Here is a 22,203-nt window from a genome sequence, read left to right as displayed (position 1 = left end):
CCAAAAGTTACACATGATTCACAGATGTTGGCTAAAGCAATTTTCAACAAATTATCCCTTTCAACAGGGGTACTGTCTATTTAAGAAGTATGATGCTCATGCTGATATATAATTTTTGGTTACCTGCATCAGCTGAGTATTATCTGCACTAAATGGCTAAGCAAGAGCATGGTGTAACTGGTAGCAATCAGAAAAGCAAATTTAGTGGGAAGTCTAATGTTAAATCACAAGGACGTAATCAACAATAAAGGAACAGATTCTGTAATATGATGACTAGGGAAGATAAGCCAGGAATTCCAGGGAATACAATAAAGTTCCTGAAGATGCATTCAGTTTCCAAACTGTAAATAGATTAAGATACCTAAAAAATAAAGTACCCAAGAAAACTTGCAAGGTCCACATAAAAAGGGTGTTCAGAAACTAACACCACGTATGCTCCACTGGGCCTGGCCTCTGCTGCCTGGTCGACAGCACTAGGCTGGACTGGACCTGGCATCTAGCAGTCGACCAACTAAGTGGGCAGTCTCAAGGTGAAGCTGCACCATAACATCTGTTAGTTGACGTTGAGTGGGATTACTGGAATGTGTCAGAGATGTGATAGCAGTGATGCGATACACTAGAGAACAGGGGAGTACTGTAATGCAGTTGTTTTGACAGGAAGAAGCGGTGTCCTAAATTTACTCTCACCGAGGAACGGCTTCAGGATATCTGAGCGAGGATGGAACTGAGTTTGAAAATATCGATTCGTGGGCCCTCCCAAGAATGTGGCATGTAAAACCTTAAAATGATCAAGTTTCAGCCATACAAAATACCTGCGGTTCATAAATTAAATTGTACTATTGACCTGGATATGTGCTCTACTAAGCGAATTGCAACTGAATTTTACAATCCATACACAATGAAACTGTAGATCCCATATTTCTTTTCATGAGTGATGAAGCTTGTTTTCATCTCAGTGGTTATGTGAATGGTCAGAACAGTCTGTACTGGGACAGTGACAATCCTCACACAGTTAAAGTTCCACTACATGACAAAAATGTCAGGGTGTGGTGCGCGATTAGTGCAAAAGAGATAATGGGTCCTATATTTTTTCAAAAAAGTGAATTTGGAGCACTATGGAATAACATTTTGTGGCCAATCGCTCATATACTTATGGCATATTCACTGCAAGATGTTTGTGATGTGGGCTTTGGGCCCCTCGTTCCCCCAGCTTAGCGGTTTGTGCCTTTTATCTTTGGGGTAACCTTGAATGGAAAATGCACAGGAATAACCTGCTTAGTCTTTGGACTTTCAAGAAAGAGTACAACCAAAGACGAAATGCAACGTGTTTTGCTGAACCTTCTACACCGCTGCAACTTATGCCTGGGAAAGATGGTGACCACTTTCAACATATCCTCTGAAAGCAGGAAAGAATAAACTTCCAATACAATAGCTTTCAGTCAGGTAGCTATAGCTGCCAGTTCCCTCTTACGTACTCCCTTGGTGAGGCCACCCACATTTTCCACCAGACAGCGGAGACCAGGCCCAATGAAGTATGTGTGGCACTAGGTTGTGAACGCCCGGTAATAGGTAAATCTGAGTTATCCATACATAAGGTAATGATAAAAACTGCTCGAATTTGACAACAGTAATAATAATACACTCACCAGGCGAGTTGGCCATTCGGTTAGAGCCGCGCAGCTGTGAGCTTTCATCCGGGAGATAATGGGTCAAATGCCGGGGCTGCACCTTAATTAAGGCCACGGCTGCTTCCTTCCTACTCCTAAGCCTTCCACATCCCATCGTCGCCATATAACCTATCTGTGTCCGTGCGGCGTAAAGCAAATTGTAAAAAAAAATTAAAAATAATAATACACTCATATTCATGCAAATTACCGTATTTCACGGCATAATCGTCGCCACCGCGTAATCGTCGCATCCTTTATTTTCAATACAAAAATCGGACTTTAAACCTTTAATTACATAATCGTCGCACGTCCAAATTTTGTTCACTAATCTGGTTAAAAGGTAAATGGAACTGCAACGTAAGTTGCACATGAATGCGCAATTTAAATACGTGTATGGTTTATGGGCAATTTGGCAACACAGTCACGTTTGCGACATGTTGCACAACGTATAAATAAATAATACCGGTATATGTACGACGCATGGCTTACCGGTAGACTATCGGCAGTTTGACAACGTGGTCGCGAGACAGTGTACTATTTATTCACCACCTACATATTATGAGTTCTCATTTGAAATACGTAAGGCTGTAAGTCAACGTCGCCAGGAAATACCGGCTAGGTAGGTTGAATGGACCTCGAACCAGCCCTCAGATACAGGTAAAATTCCCTGACCCGGCCGTGAATTGAACCCGAGGCCTCCGTGTAAGAGGCAAGCACGCTACCCCTACACCATGGGGCCGGCTCCTGTGTTATTGCGCACGAAGTGAAATCCAAGACGATAACGCAATTTCCACGGAATTATTCAGCCGAATTATTTACGATGTCTCAGTTGTCATCGCTAGACTCTTATCTTACTACTACGTCATGAGTGTCCGGGCATGGGGTGAAAACTTTTATCCAAGCAGTCAAGATAATTATTATCCAATGCTATTAAAGTTTTATTTTATAAACTCGTCAGTAATGTAATGTAAAATCATCAATAACTGGGAAGAAATATTAACCTAATTACCGTATGTTTAAAAGAAATTGAAAAAAATGAATGTTTGTTACTGACGTCTCGGAATACAGTCAACTATACAGTAGATTTACACCGCGCTAGCTCCGGTTTGCGAGCTTTGCGCAAGCGCAGTAGTGTGTCGCAACCAACGAGCTAAACTGATAAATTGTTGCATGCTTCCTTGCTGCCTAACAGTATTGGCTGCTCTGGAATGGACAGATCACAGATGCATTTATTTGTTTCAGATTTACGTGATTACTGTAGACATGTGTGCGTGAGAATTTAAGTTTTTAATTTGTGTTTTGGGTGTTTGCAGAAATAATTTGTTTTAATAGTGAACAATTACGGAAAGTCATTTATATCGCAAAACATTAACGTGTGAAGCATTTATAAGCGATTATGGGTAAATATAGAAACTATTCTGCGGGCTTCAAGCTAAGCGTAATTGCCTTCGCTGAACAGCACGGGAACAGAGCTGCAGAAAGAAAATTTTCTGTGAGTGAAAAGTTGGTGCGTGACTGGCGGAAAGTAAAAAAACAAGCTAAAAAGCACAAACCCTTCTAGACGCGCGTTTAGAGGTCCTAAAACAGGGAAGTTTCCTATAATTGACGAAGAAGTGTTTAGGTACGTCAGTGAAATACGTAACAATGGCTGCAGTGTATCATATGAAATGTTACAAATTAAGGGACAGGGGGTCGCAAACACAACATACCGGTAACTCAGTTTAAGGCGACTCGTGGGTGGATTAAGGGGTTCATGCGACGACACAATCTGTCAGTGCGAAGGAGAACAACACTAAGCCAAAAGTTGCCTGCTGATTACACGGACAAGATTGTAAATTTTCACCGATTTGTCATACGTTTGCGCAAGGAAACTTCGTACTTGCTTTCTCAAATCGGTAATGCCGATCGGACTCCAATCTTTTTTGATATGCCTCGCAACAGCACTATTGCGCTAAAAGGATCACGGAGTGTATTAATGAAAACCAGCGGTAGTGAGAAGTTGCGATGCACGGCAATGCTAGCCATTACAGCTGACGGGAGAAAGTTGCCGCCTTACATCATTTTCAAGAGGAAAACGATACCTAAGAATATACAGTTTCCCCGTGGAATTCATGTACGAGTGCAACCAAAGGGTTGGATGGACGGAGAACTCATGCTGGACTGGGTTAAAACTGTGCGGAATAGAAGACCTGGTGCACTACTAAAACAACCAGCTCTGCTTGTTTTAGATAGTTTTCGAGGTCACCTCGTGAACGAAGTGAAGCAAATTCTCACTACAAGTAAGACACGACAGATAGTCATTCCTGGTGGCCTAACATCTGCTTTGCAGCCACTAGACGTATGTGTTAATAAACCCTTTAAAGACCACTTACGTCGATTTTACGAGTGGATGATGAGCGGCGATCAGCAATTGACGCCCGCCGGCAATATCAGGCGTCCACCCTTGGACTTGTTATGCTCGTGGGTGAAGAAGAGTTGGGATCTTATACCACCTGAACTAGTCTCCAAGAGCTTCAAAAGGACTGGGATTTCGAATGCACTAGACGGTTCCGAAGATGACGCAGTGTGGTAGGGAGACGAAGAATCTGATACTGGTATTAGCAGAGGCGAGGACGGCGCATCAGATAGCGAAACCGAAGATTTGGAATAAATTGCGTACCGGTAAGTCCGCATTTCACAACAAAGCGATAATTTTTTGCAAGTGTAATATTTTAACTTTAATACTCAAATTAATGACAAATTAACTTAATACGTTCATTTTTATTTTCAGGTTGGAAAAACGTTCGCCGAATTGTTGCGAAAAATTATGAATTTTGTTTTAGACTATTTTAATTATTTTGATGTATAAACGCGAGTATTACGTGCATCTTACATTTGTATCAAATACAATTTAGTTATAAATACATTTTTTGAGTAATACAAATACTGGTATTAAATATTCATCGTATAATGGTCGCACCCTACAATTTTTTTCGAAAATTTTGGTATAAAAAGTGCGACGATTATGCCGTGAAATACGGTACATTATCATGAAGGAGTCATGAGAAAAGAATGAAATTTATATTTCATACACCACTAACACATTATGATTGATTAAAGTTCCAACTAACATACAAGAAAACATTTGTATTTTGTGAAACCTCTACGAGCTGCAGCATGTCATGGCTTAGCATCAAAAAAGGCCTCGCACCATCACGCCTGGCATTTGGCTAGTACGACACTGGAAAATCCATGCCAGACAGTATCGCTCACCATGATATTGTCTACTATGTATATTGTCGGTTTGGAAGATATATTATATCTTCCTGAGAAATAGCCTGTAGGGCTGCTGGGATGTGAATCCACAGTTCCCTGATGCTGACTGCTGGGGGACTGTGATGGGCTAGTTGTTGACCAACCGTAACACGTACATGTTCGACTGGCACATGAGCAGGCCATGGAAGAAGTCTATCTGCTGTGGTTCGAAGAAAGTAAGGACATTCCTGGCAACTCATACTCGGGTGTTGTCTTGCTGGAATATAACATCAGGTGCCTGTTGATGGAAGGTTATGACTTCTGCCTCTACAATTTCCCTGAAGTAATGGATGCTGATGAGATTACCCTGAGTACAGTATGTATCAACAGAGATCGTGAACAATAACTAATGGTGCCCCACACCATCACGCCTGGCATTTGGCCAGTACGACACTGGAAAATGCATGCCGGACAATACCACTCACCATGATGTCATCTAATGTGTATATCGCCGTTTTGGAAGAAGCCCCTCATAACTCAAAAAATCGTATTTCTTTTTTTAATTTTTGTTGGGAAATAACTAGAAAAGGTGAAAATTTGTATGAGGATAAGTGTTGCATGTTAAACTCGCATCGTACCTGCTAGGTAGCATTTGTGTCAGTTTGCCTTTGTTCACAGGAGAAGACAGTCACAAGTTCGTTGTGTCTCCACTCTCGTCGTGGACATCCCCCATTTTTTTGAGAAGAGTGACACAATCTGTGATGTGCATTTGTTGTTCATTTCTTTTAGAGAATAATGTCACATTTTGAGTTTGAAGTCTTCTTCGTAAGGTATTATTGGATTATTTTCTCTCTCCAATATATAATTTTGAGATATGCCAATTTTCTTCTCAAAGTTATTTCAAATCAATTGACCTCCACATGTGATATTTCGAGATATACCAGTTTTCTTCAGATGTAGATTTTAAAATGTTAACCATGTAACAGTATTCTGGAATCAAAAACCTGAAGAACTGGTTATTGCTATAATACTTGGCATCATGTGGCATGAGGGGTAAGCTCACAGAGGGTCTAACAAAGTTGGTTCTTGCGTGTTGGAATTACTTGAATAAATTGCAAGATGAACCTGACAGGTCAACAGAAGAGAATTCAATAATAGATATGATTTTCTACGCAGACAACTGTCCAGGACAAATAAGTATAGGTTTATCGTTGCCTTGTACATCAATAAACCTTTGTTGTTAGTTCATCTGGTTCATTTCTGATGCCTTTCTTGCTGTATTACTGTGTTCTATTTGTTCCATAATTTATTGACAAAAAATAATGACCACTTTTGGGAAGGACTGTCACAAATTGAAAATAGGGGTGATTTAGGGCGAAAATCATGATTTTGGGTAAACTATTATATGTAAACATTGAGGATAATAGCTAAATTTCACTCAGTAAGTTCCTCAGATCTTGAATGTAAAATCTTTTGAGATATCTAGATTTTAAATATACACTAATTTCAAATACTTCTGAAAATAAATGGGTTTTGAGTTGTGATGGTCTTCTTCTAAGCCAATGATATGGCCACCATTGCAGTCCAAGTTAAAACGGGACTCATCCGAAAACATGATGTGTTGCCAATCTACACGTCACCGTGTGTTCATGAGCCTCTTGTAATCTGAGATATTGATGTAAACGAGAGTTATGTCATCCCATGGTGTCCTCACAGTTGGTGATTCAATGCCAATTTTTAATGTGTCTGGTTCACTGTGGTCCACTCCTTTCAAACTCACATCAATATCATGGGATACCAATAACGTCATAGTATGAGAATCTACCGATAATCTGGCTGAAAACTCATCCTCGTTGTAACTCTGTTGTTTGTTTATACTGCAGCCTTGTAACGCAATGAAGCATAGCTCCTTTTGGAGGAAGGTTTACATCCTATTGAATCTGATACACTAATTGTTTGGCTTCCACTTATTCACCTTACATTACAGTCCAGAGAGCACTGCAGAGCCCAGGAATGCACAATAACTTTGACACCCTGCTTTGAATTGACTGTAAGATTCACAGGTGTTCGAAACTTCCTTCATGTAGCTGCCATTTTTAAAAACATGAGTGCATGAATAATAATAATAATAATAATAATAATAACAATAATAATAATAGAGCCTCCGTGGCTCAGGCGGCAACGCACCGACCTCTCACCACTGGGTTCCGCGGTTCAAATCTCGGTCACTCCATGTGAGATTTGTGCTGGACAAAGTGGAGGCGGGATAGGTTTTTCTCCCGGTACTCCGGTTTTCCCCGTCATATTTCATTCCAGCAACACTCTCCAATATCATTTCATCTGTCATTCATTAATCATCGTCCCAGAGGAGTACGACAGGCTTTGGCAGCCGGAACAATTTCATTCCTGACCCGGTTGAATGACTGGAAACAGGATGTGAATTTTCAATAATAATAATAATAATAATAATAATAATAATAATAATAATAATAATAATATAACATCCTGACACCACACATCACCATGATAATCACAGAAATAATGTCAATTAAGTTATTCATGAATACAAACACAAAACATTAATTTGTTCAGTACAATATGAGTCAGTGTTACTGTGCCATGCTTTTACCTACACATTATGACCTAAGTTGTGGGCAACATAGAAAGTGGCAAAGAAGTTTCAGCTCTCAAGAAATACCAGGCAAGTAAAATTTTATCAGACCCTCAAAAGTGCCTGATAATTCTTCCTTTAGACAACTGGTATTTATGCTGCTGTTTGCATTACCCAGAATTTGTTGAACAGGAATAACTTATTACACAGTGGGTAAGTTGCCTTTGCATGAAATGAATTTCATGTTTAGAGCTCATATTGACAATAAATTCTTATATTAAGTGAAACTTTGAAAGGAGTCCATCTTTTCAATACAAATCAATATATTGTCATAAGAGAATACAATTGCATCCCTAACAGTACATGCTTCATCCTGATATAGATCTTAAATTATTTTTGAAAACTGTACCTAATTTTCGTATAGCTAAAGATACCCTAAATCAGGACGAACATGTACTATTAGGGACGCAATTGTATTCTCTTATGACAATATATTGATTTGTATTGAGAAGGTGGACTCCTTTGAAAGTTTCACTTAACATAAGGGTAAGTTACCTGGCGCTTTACCAGTACATGAAAGAACTGTCCCTCTGAAGAAAATTATTTCTTCTTTTGCAATCTCTTTAATACCACAGTAACAAAGAAATGTTTTTGACAATGCTGGGATAGGAACAGCCTAAAACTGAGAAGATATCAGCCATGGTGCTAGTTTACACGTTTACAGCTAAATGATTTGTACTCCATACCCATCTTACTCAGTAAAAGTAGAAGTAATCAAGAGATGAACATATTACAGCTTCACAAATCGTGTTCCCCATAGCCAACTCATTCCGTATACACAAGAAAAGTTAACAGAATAATAACAGAATAAACAGATGTGCATTTCTGGACCTTACTGAAGGAGTTCAGCAAACGTTACATAGGAATTAGTGCTTCTATACCTCTGTACAAGTCTATGCTCCACAGGTAGGATGCTCAAAAGAGGAAAAGGCCAACTTCCTTAATAACTTGGAAGAACACACTGAGTATGACAATCTAACTGTAATGGGTGATTTTAATTCACAAGTTGGCTCCCAACGAACAGGATATGAATCCTTACTGGGCCCTCATGGAATGGGAAACAGAAATGAAGAGGGAGAATGTATGCTAGATCTATGCATGAGAAACAACCTGATAGTGAGCAACACTTGGTTCAAGAAAAGGGACTCCCATAAAATCACAAGATATAGCTGGGATGATAAAATAGGTACAGTAATAGATTATATTCTGATAGATCAAAATGTATGGAAAAATGTCAATGATGTTAAGGTCATTCCAAGTGAAGACCTTGGTGGAGACCATAGACTGTTGGTTGCAGTTATTGCAGAGGAAATACCTCTCAAGGTCTGTAACAAAAGAGTCCCAAAAATAAAAACTTGGCAACTAACCAAGCCAAGTGTGAAGGAAGAAATCAGGGAAGGTGTCTGCAGCTTGCTGCCGAGAGAAGAACTGAAATTGGTACAAGAAGAATGGGATACTCTAAAGAAGGTTGTGGTTGGTACAGCAGAAAAAGTATGTGGACGACAGAGTCAAATAAGAAAACCTAAAGAAACTGCCTGGTGGAATGATGATATTAAAAAGGCTATCAATGACAGAAACCATGCAAGAAGATCCTTATATCAAGCAAGAACACGGGGAGATCAACATGAAATAGAGGAGAAGCTGTCACTTTACAGAAAGAAAAAATTACAGGTCAAACAGTTGGTTGTAGCTGAAAAGCAGAAATGCAAGGAAGATCTGGCTACCAAAGTAACGCAGGATGGAAATAAAAAACTGTTATACAGTATTGTTAAGAATACAAGAACTCAAAATGAATCTATCCAATCTGTAGAACTTCCTAATGGTGAGGTGACTAGGGATAAGACCAAAATATTACAGGAGTTCCAAAGGCACTTTGAAACTTTGCTGAACTGTTATGAAAATGTCACTCCATTAGACGACGAACCTTATGATTTTGGCAGCACAAATACCACTAATCTGACATGGTTGGAAGTAGAGACAGCAATATCTAAGCCAAAAAACAACACATCAACTGAATCAGATGAATTAAGTGTTGAGATGATCAAAACACTAGGAGAGGTGACAACAGTGGATGTACAGGGTACTAAATAGAATCTGGAAAGAAAATGTAACACCCAATGACTGGAAGCAAGGAGTCATAATCCCATTGTTGAAAAAAGGTGATAGAAAGAAATGTACCAACTACAGAGGTATAACTCTGCTGTCACATGGCCTCAAAATCTATGAATCCATCCTTGAGAGCAGGATTAGAAAATCTGTTGAACCTACACTTGAGGAGGAACAACACGGATTTAGACCTCAAAGATCAACTATAGAGCTCATTTCTGCCACCAGAATGCTCTATGAGAAGTATTGGGAAAAAGGTAAAACAGTTATGACTGTTTTTCTGGACATCGAGAAAGCATATGACCTGTACCACGCAGGCATATATGGGAATGTTTGAGACATAAGAAAGTGACCAATGACATCATAGCGTGAGTACAACGATTATATGATGAAACCAAGTGTTGTGTCCAGGTCCAGGATGGAAGATCACGTTGGAGGCCAGCAAGGAAGTTGTCTTTCACCTCTTCTCTTCATAATCATAATGGATGAAGTTTTAAAAGCGATTAAGAGAAAGGATCCAACAACTAATGCCCTGGTTTTTGCTGATGATGTAATGGTATGGGGTGAGACAGAAGCTGAAGTACAAACTAGACTAGATCTCTGGCATGAAGCTTTTACAACCTTAGGTCCCAAAATCAGCAAAACGAAGACAGTTGGCTTGGTGATGAGTAGAAACTCTCCAACTGTTCATCTAAGAATTGAAGATAAGGAGATGGATATTGTAGAAAACCTCCAGTATTTAGGTAGTGTTCTGTCATCAGACAATACCATATATCAAGAGATTAGTAACAGAATACAGAAAGCTTCCAAATTCTATCACGCTGTACGTCAAATACTTTGGGATGAAACATTTCCATTAGCTTTCAAGATCAGCTTGTACAAAATATATCTAGTACTTATATTGACGTATGGCCTGGAAGCAGCAACATTTACTGGACCAACAAAGAGTCGTCTTCAGGCAACAGAAATTAAGTTCCTCCGTTCTTGTCTACAAAAAGTAAAAATGGATAAAATAAGGAATGTGGATATCCGACAGCAGCTTGGATTGGAAAGAAGCTTGCTGGAGACTCTAGAAGTGAAGAGATTACAATGGTATGATCACATGAAAAGAATAAACCCTCACAGGACTCCTCGAACATACTTTGAACACAATGAGCCGATTGCAGAAACGATGACTAGTTTTAAGCCTTAGACATCGTCTACCTAAACAACGTCTAAATCAATCACGATCTTCCATTGCATAAACAATGTTCAGTCGATGTTTAACTAGACATCCCTTAAAGTTTCAATTTTGGTTTGAAAATGGAAACAGAAGTATCTTTCATGCAACTCTTTGCTTGTCGCAACCAATGAAATTCGTCGGTGCGCACGCCGAACGCCAGTCAGCTGTTTGTCTTACTCAAATATGGCTGAGCATGACTTGCCCACAGATACGAGTATCGCTTTGGGTGCAAATTAAATCTCATAATATTATCGACACTAAAGCGACACGCCACCGTACGGGGAAGTGTAGCTTTCATTATGATGTTACAGTGAGTGTAATCTACTCATAAATACGGTAGCTTCGACGAAGGGAAGATGAAGCAATAGTAATGTGTAACCGAGTGTGTTGTACGGGCCATATAGATGTAGCTTGCATTCTGGAGATCGTAGATTCGAAATGCATCATCGGCAGCCGTGAAGATTGTTTTCCATGGTTTCCCTATTTTACACCAAGCAAATACTAGGGCTGTTATTATGGCCACGGCTCTTCTTCCCCAGTCCTCTTTAAACGATAATCACCACCACTTGCCTTTTTCTATCTAATAGTTGCCGAAAACCTATGCGATTATATATATAAAAATCCCATATAACCTACTTTTTAGTTTTCACCATTGTGTGTGTTTACTTGGCAGTAAATATAAGTGAATCTCTCCCGGTTGATGTATGTGACAGCCCTCGGACGATCGGGACACGTAATTGTGATATGTATGTTGTCGAAGTGACCTATAATTCCATGGAAATTACCCCGCGTATATAATAAAATATATCCATTGCCAAGAATTTATTCAAGTTGACAGTTACCGGACTGTCACTTAGTCACTCTCAAGAAACAAGTCTCTCGTAAAGCGAAACCTTATTTTATGATTATCTCCTCGTGCATGTCAAACAAATTGCTGCGATTTAGCAGCGGGCGACCCACAGAGAGGCCCGTCGGACTAACCTTTCTTCCCGGAATCGTCTCAACATCACGATACAAATTACATATTTCACGGTACATAACCTCTGATTGTGAATTCACTCCTGTCATTTGAGGTTAAACAGTGCTCTCGGCAGTGTTTAAACATGACCGATTGAACATCGGTTTTAGACAGTGTCTAAGTGATAAATAACGTCTCTGCAATGTGGCAGCCATACTTAGGCATTGTTTAACCGTAGACATCGTCTAAATGCTGTTTCTGCAATCGGCCCAATGTTCCTGGGAAGAGACCAAGAGGAAGACCTCGGGATGTTTGAGAAAAACAGATAATGAAGGACCTTGAAATTAGAGATGTGAACTGGTCATGTATATGAGCAGCATCTGTGGATGGATAGAACAAACTGGAGGAGGCTCGTACACAACCGCACCTGGCTTGCTGGAGCGAAGAAATGATGATGATGCCTCTGTACAACATGCAAGTGGTTTAATGTCGCACTAACACATACAGGAGTTTTGGGATGCTACACTGAAAAGGGGCTAGGACTGGCAAGGTAGTAGTCATGTCCTAAATTAAAGTACGGACCAGGCATTAGCACGCTGTGAAAATTGGAAAGCATGAAAAACTAACTTTAGGGTTGTAGACAGTGGGATTAAATCTCACCATTTCCTGAATACAAGCTTAAAGTTATATGACCCGTACCATGTATCCAACTTAATCGGTTGTACAATATGCTAACTGATGATTTATATATGCTTGATAATAATAATAAGAAGTGAAACAAAAAGAAGAAGCTGGACTGAAGTTGCTCATAAGGTAGAAGCACTGGCCTCTTGCACCTAAGTTGGCAGGTTCAAATCTGGCTCAGTCTGGTGGTCAAGGTGCCCTCCTAAAGGCAGATTTACTGGCACGTAAAAGAACTCAAGTGGGACAGAATTCTGTCACCTTGGTGTCTCCAAACATCATAAAAGTAGTTAGTGAGACATACAACTTTACTATTATTAAATTTGATTTATTCTAACTGCAAACTGCCTTCCAGATTCTCAGGTGACAATACTGTCCTGCAGGATCCTGCAACGACAGACAGACCCCCCTCAAATCAAAGATCTATACATTGGCATCCACCCTGTTGCACTCAGTAGTACAAAATATACTAGCTAGAGCTGGAGCTGGAAGTGGAGCAAGTTATACTGAGTAATTCAGTTGTAATGATAGAACACACCACTGATCCCCTAGACTTCCATCTGTCAGAACTCACAGAGGACCAGGCCACAGTGTAGTGCACGACATGCGTTTGAAAGTATTTGATCTGTTCTTATCAAATTGGCATCTACATTTCCTCTACCTATTGCATTGGCATCTACATTTCCTCTACCTATTGTGTTTTGTAGATTATGTAATGTATAAAATATCATATTTGCAATGTTAATTTGATATTTATTCCCATCGTCAGATAGTATGTATAATTTTAGATTAAAAGGTAATTCTTTTAAAGAAATTTTACAGTACCACAAATGCCATGAAAACCATCTTGAGGCATGGCAATTCTTTGAAATTACTGATGAAAAAGAAATTGGTGAAATGAAATGTTTGCAGCCTCATTTACAGGACAGGCTGTGGAACATCGAATTTGTGGGATAACATGGAGACATCATACGGATGAAAAGAGCCGATCAGCTTCTCAAGCAGAAAATAACACCACTGTATTCAGCAAAATGAGTGTCTGTAAAGGAAAATTGCATAGAAATTTGGCCATATTTGGGGTGCAAGATATGCAGCCTCAACAAACTGTGGAAGCTTGAGGCTTCAAAAAGTTTGCCCCCGATTATTATTGTCACATAACTTTAAACTTCCATCACATCGTACATTATCGGGCGTACATAAACATAAATTTTGTTTTGGTAAAATTAGTACATAACATACAAAATGAAGTTTGCTTTTCAGATACTTATATCAACACTATACAGGAAAATGTATAACAAAGTGAAGACTGACAAAGGGTGCTAAACACGTTGCACTCACAACAGACTATTGGATGCCCAGGTTGGAGGATAGCTACCTCAATGTCACGAAGCATTCTGTATGAAATGGGGTACTCAAGTTTGCATGTTTGCAGAGACGGCCAAGCTTCGAAGGAACAAGAATGCAGACACAATCTATGAATGGTTTTCCAGTATCATTAACAAATGGGGATTAACAGGAAATGTTTCTGGAGTTACCATAAACAATGCTACAAATATGGTGACTGCTATAAAACAACTCAACCTCCGGCATGTAGCATGTGTGGCCCACAACTAGCATCTTGTGATAAATGCTGCAATCCACAACACGTGGAACATCTTTTCATTCTGTGTTCCAACACAGTCACATTCTTTGGTAAGTTATTACATCCTGGTACTTTCATTGAACAAGATTTTACATTCTAATATTGGCGATAGTTCATAAAATTAGTTGTGTAATATGCTGACATTCCAGACAAAGTAACACTGCAAATAAACTCCAGAGTTTGCAAAACATCAGCAAGCACATCTGTATTGCACCTTCTACAGTGTTGTCCTACTTGGTGGAATATCATAGTGCACCTCGGCTACTGGACGTAAAATTCAGCTAACTGGAGCTTAAATGGAGCTTGTTAATTCCCTAAAAACCCTGTCAGGTAAACTCAAACCATTAATTTGTTCAGTACAATATGAGTCAGTGTTACTGTGCCATGCTTTTACCTACACAATATACCTAAGTTGTGTGCAACATTGAAATAATAATAAGAACAACATTACAGCTTCACAAATCATATTCCCCATAACCAACTCATTTTGTATACACAAGAAAAGTTAACGTCGCACTGACACAGATATGTTTATTTTGGGAACAGTGTATTAGAACACTGACTACCGTGTTTTACAAGTTTTTTTTTTTACAAATTGTTTTACATCGCACCGACACAGATAGGTCTTTCGGCGACGATGGGGTAGGGAAGGCCTTGGAGAGGGAAGGAAGCAGCCGTGGCCTTAATTAAGGTACAATTCCCAGCATTTGCCTGGTGTGAAAATGGGAAACCACAGAAAACCATCTTCAGGGCTGCCGACCGTGGGGCTCGAACCCACTATCTCTCGGATGCAAGCTCACAGTTGCGCGCCCCTAACAGCATGGCCAATGAATTGCTGCCAAAGAATGGCACCTTCTAAAAGACGTAGCAGAACTTTTGAACCCACTTGAGAAAACTACGATGATACTTTCAGGAAGTGAGTACGTCACATCCTCTATAGTGGTACCCTTGGTCCTAGGACTAGTTCTACAGATCACAGGACAAAAGCCCCATAGTAAAATTTCTGTAGTATTTCAATATCAATTGAAGGAATCTGTCTACAAGAGGCTGTTCAAACATGAAGACTGATTGGTGTCCAGAGCTGCTAACTTTTGGACCTGAGGTAAAAAAAAAAAAAAAAAATGTTGGGTAACAGGAAACGCCGAAGGGGCATGCCAACAGGCAAGTCATTGACGAGCTCAGTTATTTCAACTAGATTACTTCAGAGAAGTCTGTTGAAATAAGAAACGGTCTAAATATATGCTGAAGTTGAACTGAAGAGCACATTGGAATGCCGGAAGGATAGATCTTCACAGGAACATAAACCCGCATTTTCACAACACAACGATGAAACCTCAGCAACGGATGAATTGTGTTTCATGTACGATACGGGAGCACAATGCAAACAAGTGTCTACTCCAGTCTTTGATGCAGTTATGCATATGGAGACGCCACAGTCAACAGATCCAACCGAACATCGGTAAGAATGTTCCACAAATCAACTGAGCAATATAGCTCTAGGTTATCTCCGTGTGGCGGCAAAGTGTGTTACAGCAGAGGAAGTATTCTCCACAGCAGGGCAAATAATATCCAAAGGAAGATCGTCCTGTCACCGAAAATGATCAAAACCCAGATATGTTTTACAAAGAAATGCATCATATAGGTTACATCGCATCAATAGAAAAGTGCACCACCCTTTCATTAATTTGTTCTCTTTTTCGTTGTGACATCATTAAAATTGTATTTATGCATGCATTCTAATTATAACGATTCGGCATCAGGACGTGCAGTCCTGTGTTGTAAAATATGTTCTTTAATCGAATTTACCAAAAGCTTTCGTTGACGTAAATAATTCCTTTTGCCATTTTGTAGCTGAAAGTATTTAATTTTTATTAATTATTTTCTGTTAAATATCCAGTTAAATATCCAGGGGTATGGTCTCTAAGTTGCAACATACAGAAAAATAGAAATTAGGTATATACCTTATTATATAATTTGTATTTTCTATCAAAATCTAAATCCACCAGATCCCCATAACACTTCTCAAGAATTAAAATGATATATAGTAGGCCTACTGCTCACACACAAAACGTCTTCAATGTCTCTGATTTACTGCACATGTTGCCTGCAGTGCTTCAATGGCAAATTCACCAAGCCTGGGTGTCAGTGACCTTCAGTACCATGGTGAAAGTTTGTCAAGCTTAGTACTGTGCATTTATTTTCCAATTAGACACAAAGACAAACCGTGTTTTCCTTCCTTTCCCTACACTCCCCAAGCATGGCTTCTAAATCGAATGGTGAAGTATTCTATGATTGTGACTGTGATATAGCGGGCCATTTAGACCGTTCCTTCGGATCATGTTCATTTAGTGACAAAAGTAACACCACTGTAAATATCAGATTTTTCATATTTACTGTCAGTGTATCACTCTCAGTGTATCATATGAAATTACAGAACATTCATTAATAAATTAACTGTCTATTAAATTTCGAGCTGTATTGTTTACAAACCTGTTCTTTCACCCATGCACTATAGCAGGGCCTCTCAAACGCCCAAAATCTCACGCGTGCAGATAGAGGCGCAAGAGCTCCGTGCACTGTGCATCGCTGCCGCTCGGCATGGCTCGGATCAACGCTTCGTCTCTGGGCTACTCGGCTAAGCTCGGCTCAAGTCAGCCTGGATTTGGAGCGCTACGGCGCAAGTGGGGTAGAGGGAGACAGGCGGAGCGAGCGAGACAGGCGTGAGGAAAGAGAGAGTAAGCGCTATTGCTCCAAATCGAGGAGTGGGGGGTCTGCACTCTGTTCGACCAAGCCAAATTGTCTCTTGCACCGTGCACAGTGCATGCACCACGCGCATGCACCCTGAGAGGCCCTGCACTATAGTCTGTTTCATTATTAGAATGGGTTAACCATTAGAGTGCACTTGATAACGCCTGGTGGCCAAAATTTTTTTATCAACTAAAGGAAAAGCAATGCCTACGTAATCTTTACAAAATCACTCAAGCGTACTTCAGCAACAGAAAATTGAAACTTCAAGTTGCAATAGCAATTTCAACTCAATACATCAACAAAGGATGTCCCCAGAGAACTACCTGCAGCCCAGGATTTTGAAATATATTGTATGATGACATCCTCAAAGTACCTCTTTCCACGGACTGAAAGATTGTTGCTTACACTGACAACGCACTTTTGTTAATCGAAGCTGACAATGACGCTATCTTGAACACTCGAGTGAACACAGCATTACATATTCTGTTCGATTGGGGTTCAAAAAATAAGCTGCAATTTGATCTACTGAAAACTAAGGCTATGGTTGTCACGAGATGAAGGAACCTGATAAAGCTACAACTCAAGATGAACGGACAGGAAATCACACTAGAAGATCACCTTTTATACCTGGAGGTCTTACTGCACAAACAATTAACTTTTAGGCCACATCTCAATAAACTAAAGCTTAAATCAGATAAATTTCTTCAAGCCACTGCTACCGCATGCAGGCCATCATGGGGAATAAACTCAGAAGTACTCCGCATTATATACTACATAACCTTTGTTCCACTAATACTTCATTGTGCTTCATCGTTTCGTTCTACACTTGAAAAGCAGTGGGCTAAGGAAAAACTTCTGCAGATTCAAAGAGGAATCGTACTTCGCATTTCTCGTGCGTATCACACATCATCATAAGCAGCCCTTGTCATCGCTGGAATAGAACCCCTGTTCTTTACTACCATCGGAACGGCCGAACTCACTTTAATGAAGAAAAATGTAACATCACCTGCACCAATTCTTGAAACTACAGTGGAGATGAACTGTCACTTCCAGGAATCCGGTTACCCTAGTAACTTCAAGACTTATGTTTGCAATAGCTATCCGCTCAACCATGAATACTATATATACACAGGTGGCTCTCGCACACCTAATTACACTGAATATGACAAAGTTGGACGTGCATTCGTTGTCTACAAGAATAGCAGGGAAGAGTTCTAAGCCCAATACAAATCATCATCGAGCTGCTCAGTATTTCAAACCAAGCTATGGGCCATCAAGTCTGCTGTGGAGTGGTGTGAATGCAACAGTAGCAGGGATCAGATACTAAGTGACTCGCAAGTTACATTGAACACAATCAAAGACAAGCACAATCTCAATCCAATAGCTGCTATTATAAGATCTAGGGCACAGCAGTTTCCCCACATCTGTCTTTCCTGGATCCGAGGACACATCAGTTCTCCTGGAAATGAAAAGCCAGACATCCTCGCACAAGCAGCCCCCTCATCCAACATAGAAATCACCTACAACAAATCACCCCCAAGCTAAGCAAAAGCCCAAATCAAAACATACGGGGCCTATCTAATAAAACAGTGGAACAACCTCTGGACATCAAGAACAAAAGGGTGTCACAAGAGAATTATTTTTTCCAGACATACATAGCCGACTCCAGTGCAAAACATTAGTGCCCGAATTAATTCTAACTAAGTTTCTCTCCAGCCACAGAAAGTTTAGATGCTACTTTGAACGCTTCAAAATTAACATTGCAGGTGATTACTTCTGTGGTACTAAGGCAGAACCCGATACGTCAAAGAATTTGATTTTTCAGGAAGCGCTTTTGAAAGTTGGCGAGCTCAATGAAATTCATTATTGTATTTCAATGATCTACAAACGGAAGTGGCATACATTTGTGAATGTAATAAAAAGAAGGAACAAGATTTATTCGTATTTATTCAGCAAGTTCTAGGAACAAATATCTCGGTTGTCTCAAATCTATGTACTCAATATACTGGAATCTTTACTTTGGGAATAGTGTATTAGAATCATATCGGGCTTTGCCATCATACTCTTTGTTGCAAAATGTACTATATGTGCATTAAAACCGAAAATTCAATTTTTTTTACACATCGGGTTCTGCCTTAGCAGCACAGACTTGTGCTTTTGTGGATCTTCATAAATGGTGGACTATTTACTGTCCGACTGTGCCATGTTCGGAAGGACAAGATTCAAACTTGAGTATCACCTAAACAATTGTAATGTGGAACTTTCAAAGCCATTATACCATCTGTTTAGGAAATCCTGCTGCTACAAACAGTTTCTCGAGTTCATTCACTACATCTTCAACAATACAGATTCCTAACTGTGTGTCAAGGACCAATAATTTAAAAAAAAACTGATCAAAACTATAACCTTAATATACTCATGAACCATAGGGTTCAAGCTATCAGGATATTTAATAAATAACCATTAGATTTCGTAACAGTCATGCCACTTACTTCCTCTTACTTTCGGCACTTACATATGTAGGCCTAACAGTTTTATCGAATATATGCCGTGAATTACTGTTATACAGAGGTGTCCAGAAAAACTGTAGACACTCTTTGATGGTTAATATCTTTTTGAACAAAATGACATATCATTGCAATTCTTGCACAGTAGCATAGTCCATTGTTTTCTCAACAGATGATGGTCACGTGAATGGCGCGACAATCTTGGCACGCATTTTCCAGCAGATGACAGTGCAGCAATGAATTAAGTAAGATTGTCGTTTGAGCAATGCAAGGCCATATTGAAGTGGTCGTGGAAGTATGAAAAGTGGAAAGTTTGCATTCCAAGATCGCTGTGCGCTATGAATGAGGATGAACCAGATCGAAGGATAGAGTACTGCGAGTGGTTTGAAGGCATGCTTCACGAGGATGAACGGTCGCAGGGATGGTTATCTGGTCTGAAGAGACGCAATTCAAACTCAACGGTACTCTAAACCAGCCATAACTGCGTGTACTGAGCTCCTGAAAATCCTCATGTTCACATGAACAAACATGTTAATCTACCCGGTGTTAATGTGTGGTGTGGTCTGTAATCACGCGGTGTGATTGGTCCATTCTTCTTTGAAGCTTAAGCCGGCCCCGTGGTGTAGGGGTAGCGTGCCTGCCTCTCACCCGGAGGCCCCGGGTTCGATTCCCGGCCAGGTCAGGGATTTTTACCTGGACCTGAGGGCTGGTTCGAGGTCCACTCAGCCTACGTGATTAGAATTGAGGAGCTATCTGACGGTGAGATAGCGGCCCCGGTCTAGAAAGCCAAGAATAACGACCGAGAGGATTCGTCGTGCTGACCACACGACACCTCGTAATCTGCAGGCCTCCGGGCTGAGCAGCGGTCGCTTGGTAGGCCAAGGCCCTTCAAGGGCTGTAGTGCCATGGGGTTTGGTTCTTTGAAGCTTAACTAGCGAGGTGTATCTTCATATGCTGCAAACATAAATTTTACCTGCCATCCGAGAGGTTTATGGTAATGAAAGATTTTTTATTTCTTTTCTTGCAAGTTGCTTTACGTCACACCGAAACAGATAGGTTTATGGTGATAATGGTATAGGAAAGGTCTAGGAGTGGAAGGAAAGAGGCTATGACCCTAATTAAGGTACAGCCCCAGCATTTGCCTGGTGTGAAAATGGGAAACCACAGAAACCAGATTCAGGGCTGCCAGCAGTGGGGCTCGTATCCACTATCTCCCGAATGCAAGCTTACAGCTGCGTGCCCCTAACTGCATGGCCAACTCACTTGGTATGAAAGATTTTACCTACAACAAGATGGTGCTCCACCTCACTACCACAGAGATGTCAGAGCCTACTTGGATGAAAATCTGCCTGGACGATGGATAGGTCACAGATGAGCTGTCGAGTACCCACCATGGTCTCGACCTTACACCTCTTGACTTCTACCTATGAGGGACCTTGAAATATGAAGCTTATCAACAGAAACCAGCTACAATGAATGAGCTACGAGAAACCATCGAGGCGTCCTGTGCGGCTATCACACCGGCAACACTGACAGCTGTACTTCGGTCAGTTCAGTGGCATCGACGTTATTTGGCTGCTTTGAACACATAAAATAACCTTCCCTCGCGCAAGAATTGTAACAGTATGTCATTTTGTTCCATTAATATTAACTATCAAAGAGTGTCTACATTCTTCTGGACCCCTATGTACTGAGAAAATGGCAATGAATAGGAATACCTTTATGTACTGCAGTCATACCAATGTGTTTGAACGTGCCGCTATATTCACTCGGTACAAACGGGTGATGCAGTCAGAACAACTGCACCGCTCCGTCCCAAACACTAGTACCAGCCTGGATAACAACGTCACAAAATATACTCAACGCTCACCTCCTTTCCAGAGGTTGAGCATATAACCTTAAATTCGTGAAACTCTTACGGAGTCTTCAACTTCAGAAGCTAGATCATCGTGGGCACTTACATCATCCCAATGATCAAATTCGTAGTGCAATTTTTTCATGTATGGTTCCAGTTCTTGAAATAACGAATTTTCTTCATCATCACTTAAAAATTCCTCAATGACAGTCATATCTTTGACTAAGGTGCGCTGTAATTCTTCATCACAACTCTCACTAATATCTAAATACTCCTTCCACCGCTCTCGATTAACCTCCAAAGAATGTGAAAGTCTACAGATAATCCGCATTTTAGGGACAGTGTTAGAAGCCAAAATTTTAGCGAAACTTATCATATTGATTTAAGAATACAATATTAAATTAATTCAGGTCTAATGGCTAAATCCAATAAAAACCACATCTTCTCGTTCCGCTTTCCAGTATTTTCATACGCTTCGCTGGTGCGCTGGTGCAGTTTACCTGGCTACTTCTTCTTATTATTATCATCAAAAGCTGACGCCAAGAACGCGTTCAACAACCTAAAAGCGCACAAACGTGCAAAGAGATTCATAGTTACTTGGTTTCTTGTCTTTAGAGTACTCGTTGATTGGTCTTGTTCTCCTTTTTTTTTTTTCTTTCTTTTTGCACTTATGAGGTAGCGATCACACACTTCCTCACATAAAGAGCACACACACTCATCGTTCACGTCATGGAATCACTTAGTCGTACATAGCTTATGATGGAAGCTATGGACTGCCATCCTTCCCTAACTACATGTCGCTGTTCGTAGTCGGTTTCTGTCCATTTCCGCTCCAACATAGCGTCTGTGGCATTGAATTCCAGCCCGTTTCACTATTTTCTCTTCAACTATCTTTGCGCTTTGTCTTGTGAA

At 40.3% G+C, this 22,203-nt stretch overlaps 1 protein-coding gene across 2 annotated transcripts in view; it reads right to left on the bottom strand.

The window, feature by feature from the left end:
• The window catches only part of LOC136864097 (alpha-ketoglutarate-dependent dioxygenase alkB homolog 7, mitochondrial), a 113,905-nt gene extending 92,120 nt beyond the window's left edge, over nt 1–21,785 (bottom strand). For both annotated transcript variants that reach the window (XM_067140668.2, XM_067140669.2), the window contains exon 1: nt 21,398–21,785. In XM_067140668.2, the coding sequence (XP_066996769.1) occupies nt 21,398–21,667 (270 nt within the window). In that variant the 5' untranslated portion in view covers nt 21,668–21,785. The remainder of the gene's footprint in view (nt 1–21,397) is intronic.
• Between the last annotated feature and the right edge of the window lie 418 nt (nt 21,786–22,203).

This window comes from Anabrus simplex, chromosome 2 (assembly GCF_040414725.1).
Source record: "Anabrus simplex isolate iqAnaSimp1 chromosome 2, ASM4041472v1, whole genome shotgun sequence".
Classification (NCBI taxonomy): domain Eukaryota; kingdom Metazoa; phylum Arthropoda; class Insecta; order Orthoptera; family Tettigoniidae; genus Anabrus; species Anabrus simplex.
Note: the sequence above shows the minus strand (reverse complement) of the source record. Positions and strands in the feature narration are given on the sequence as shown.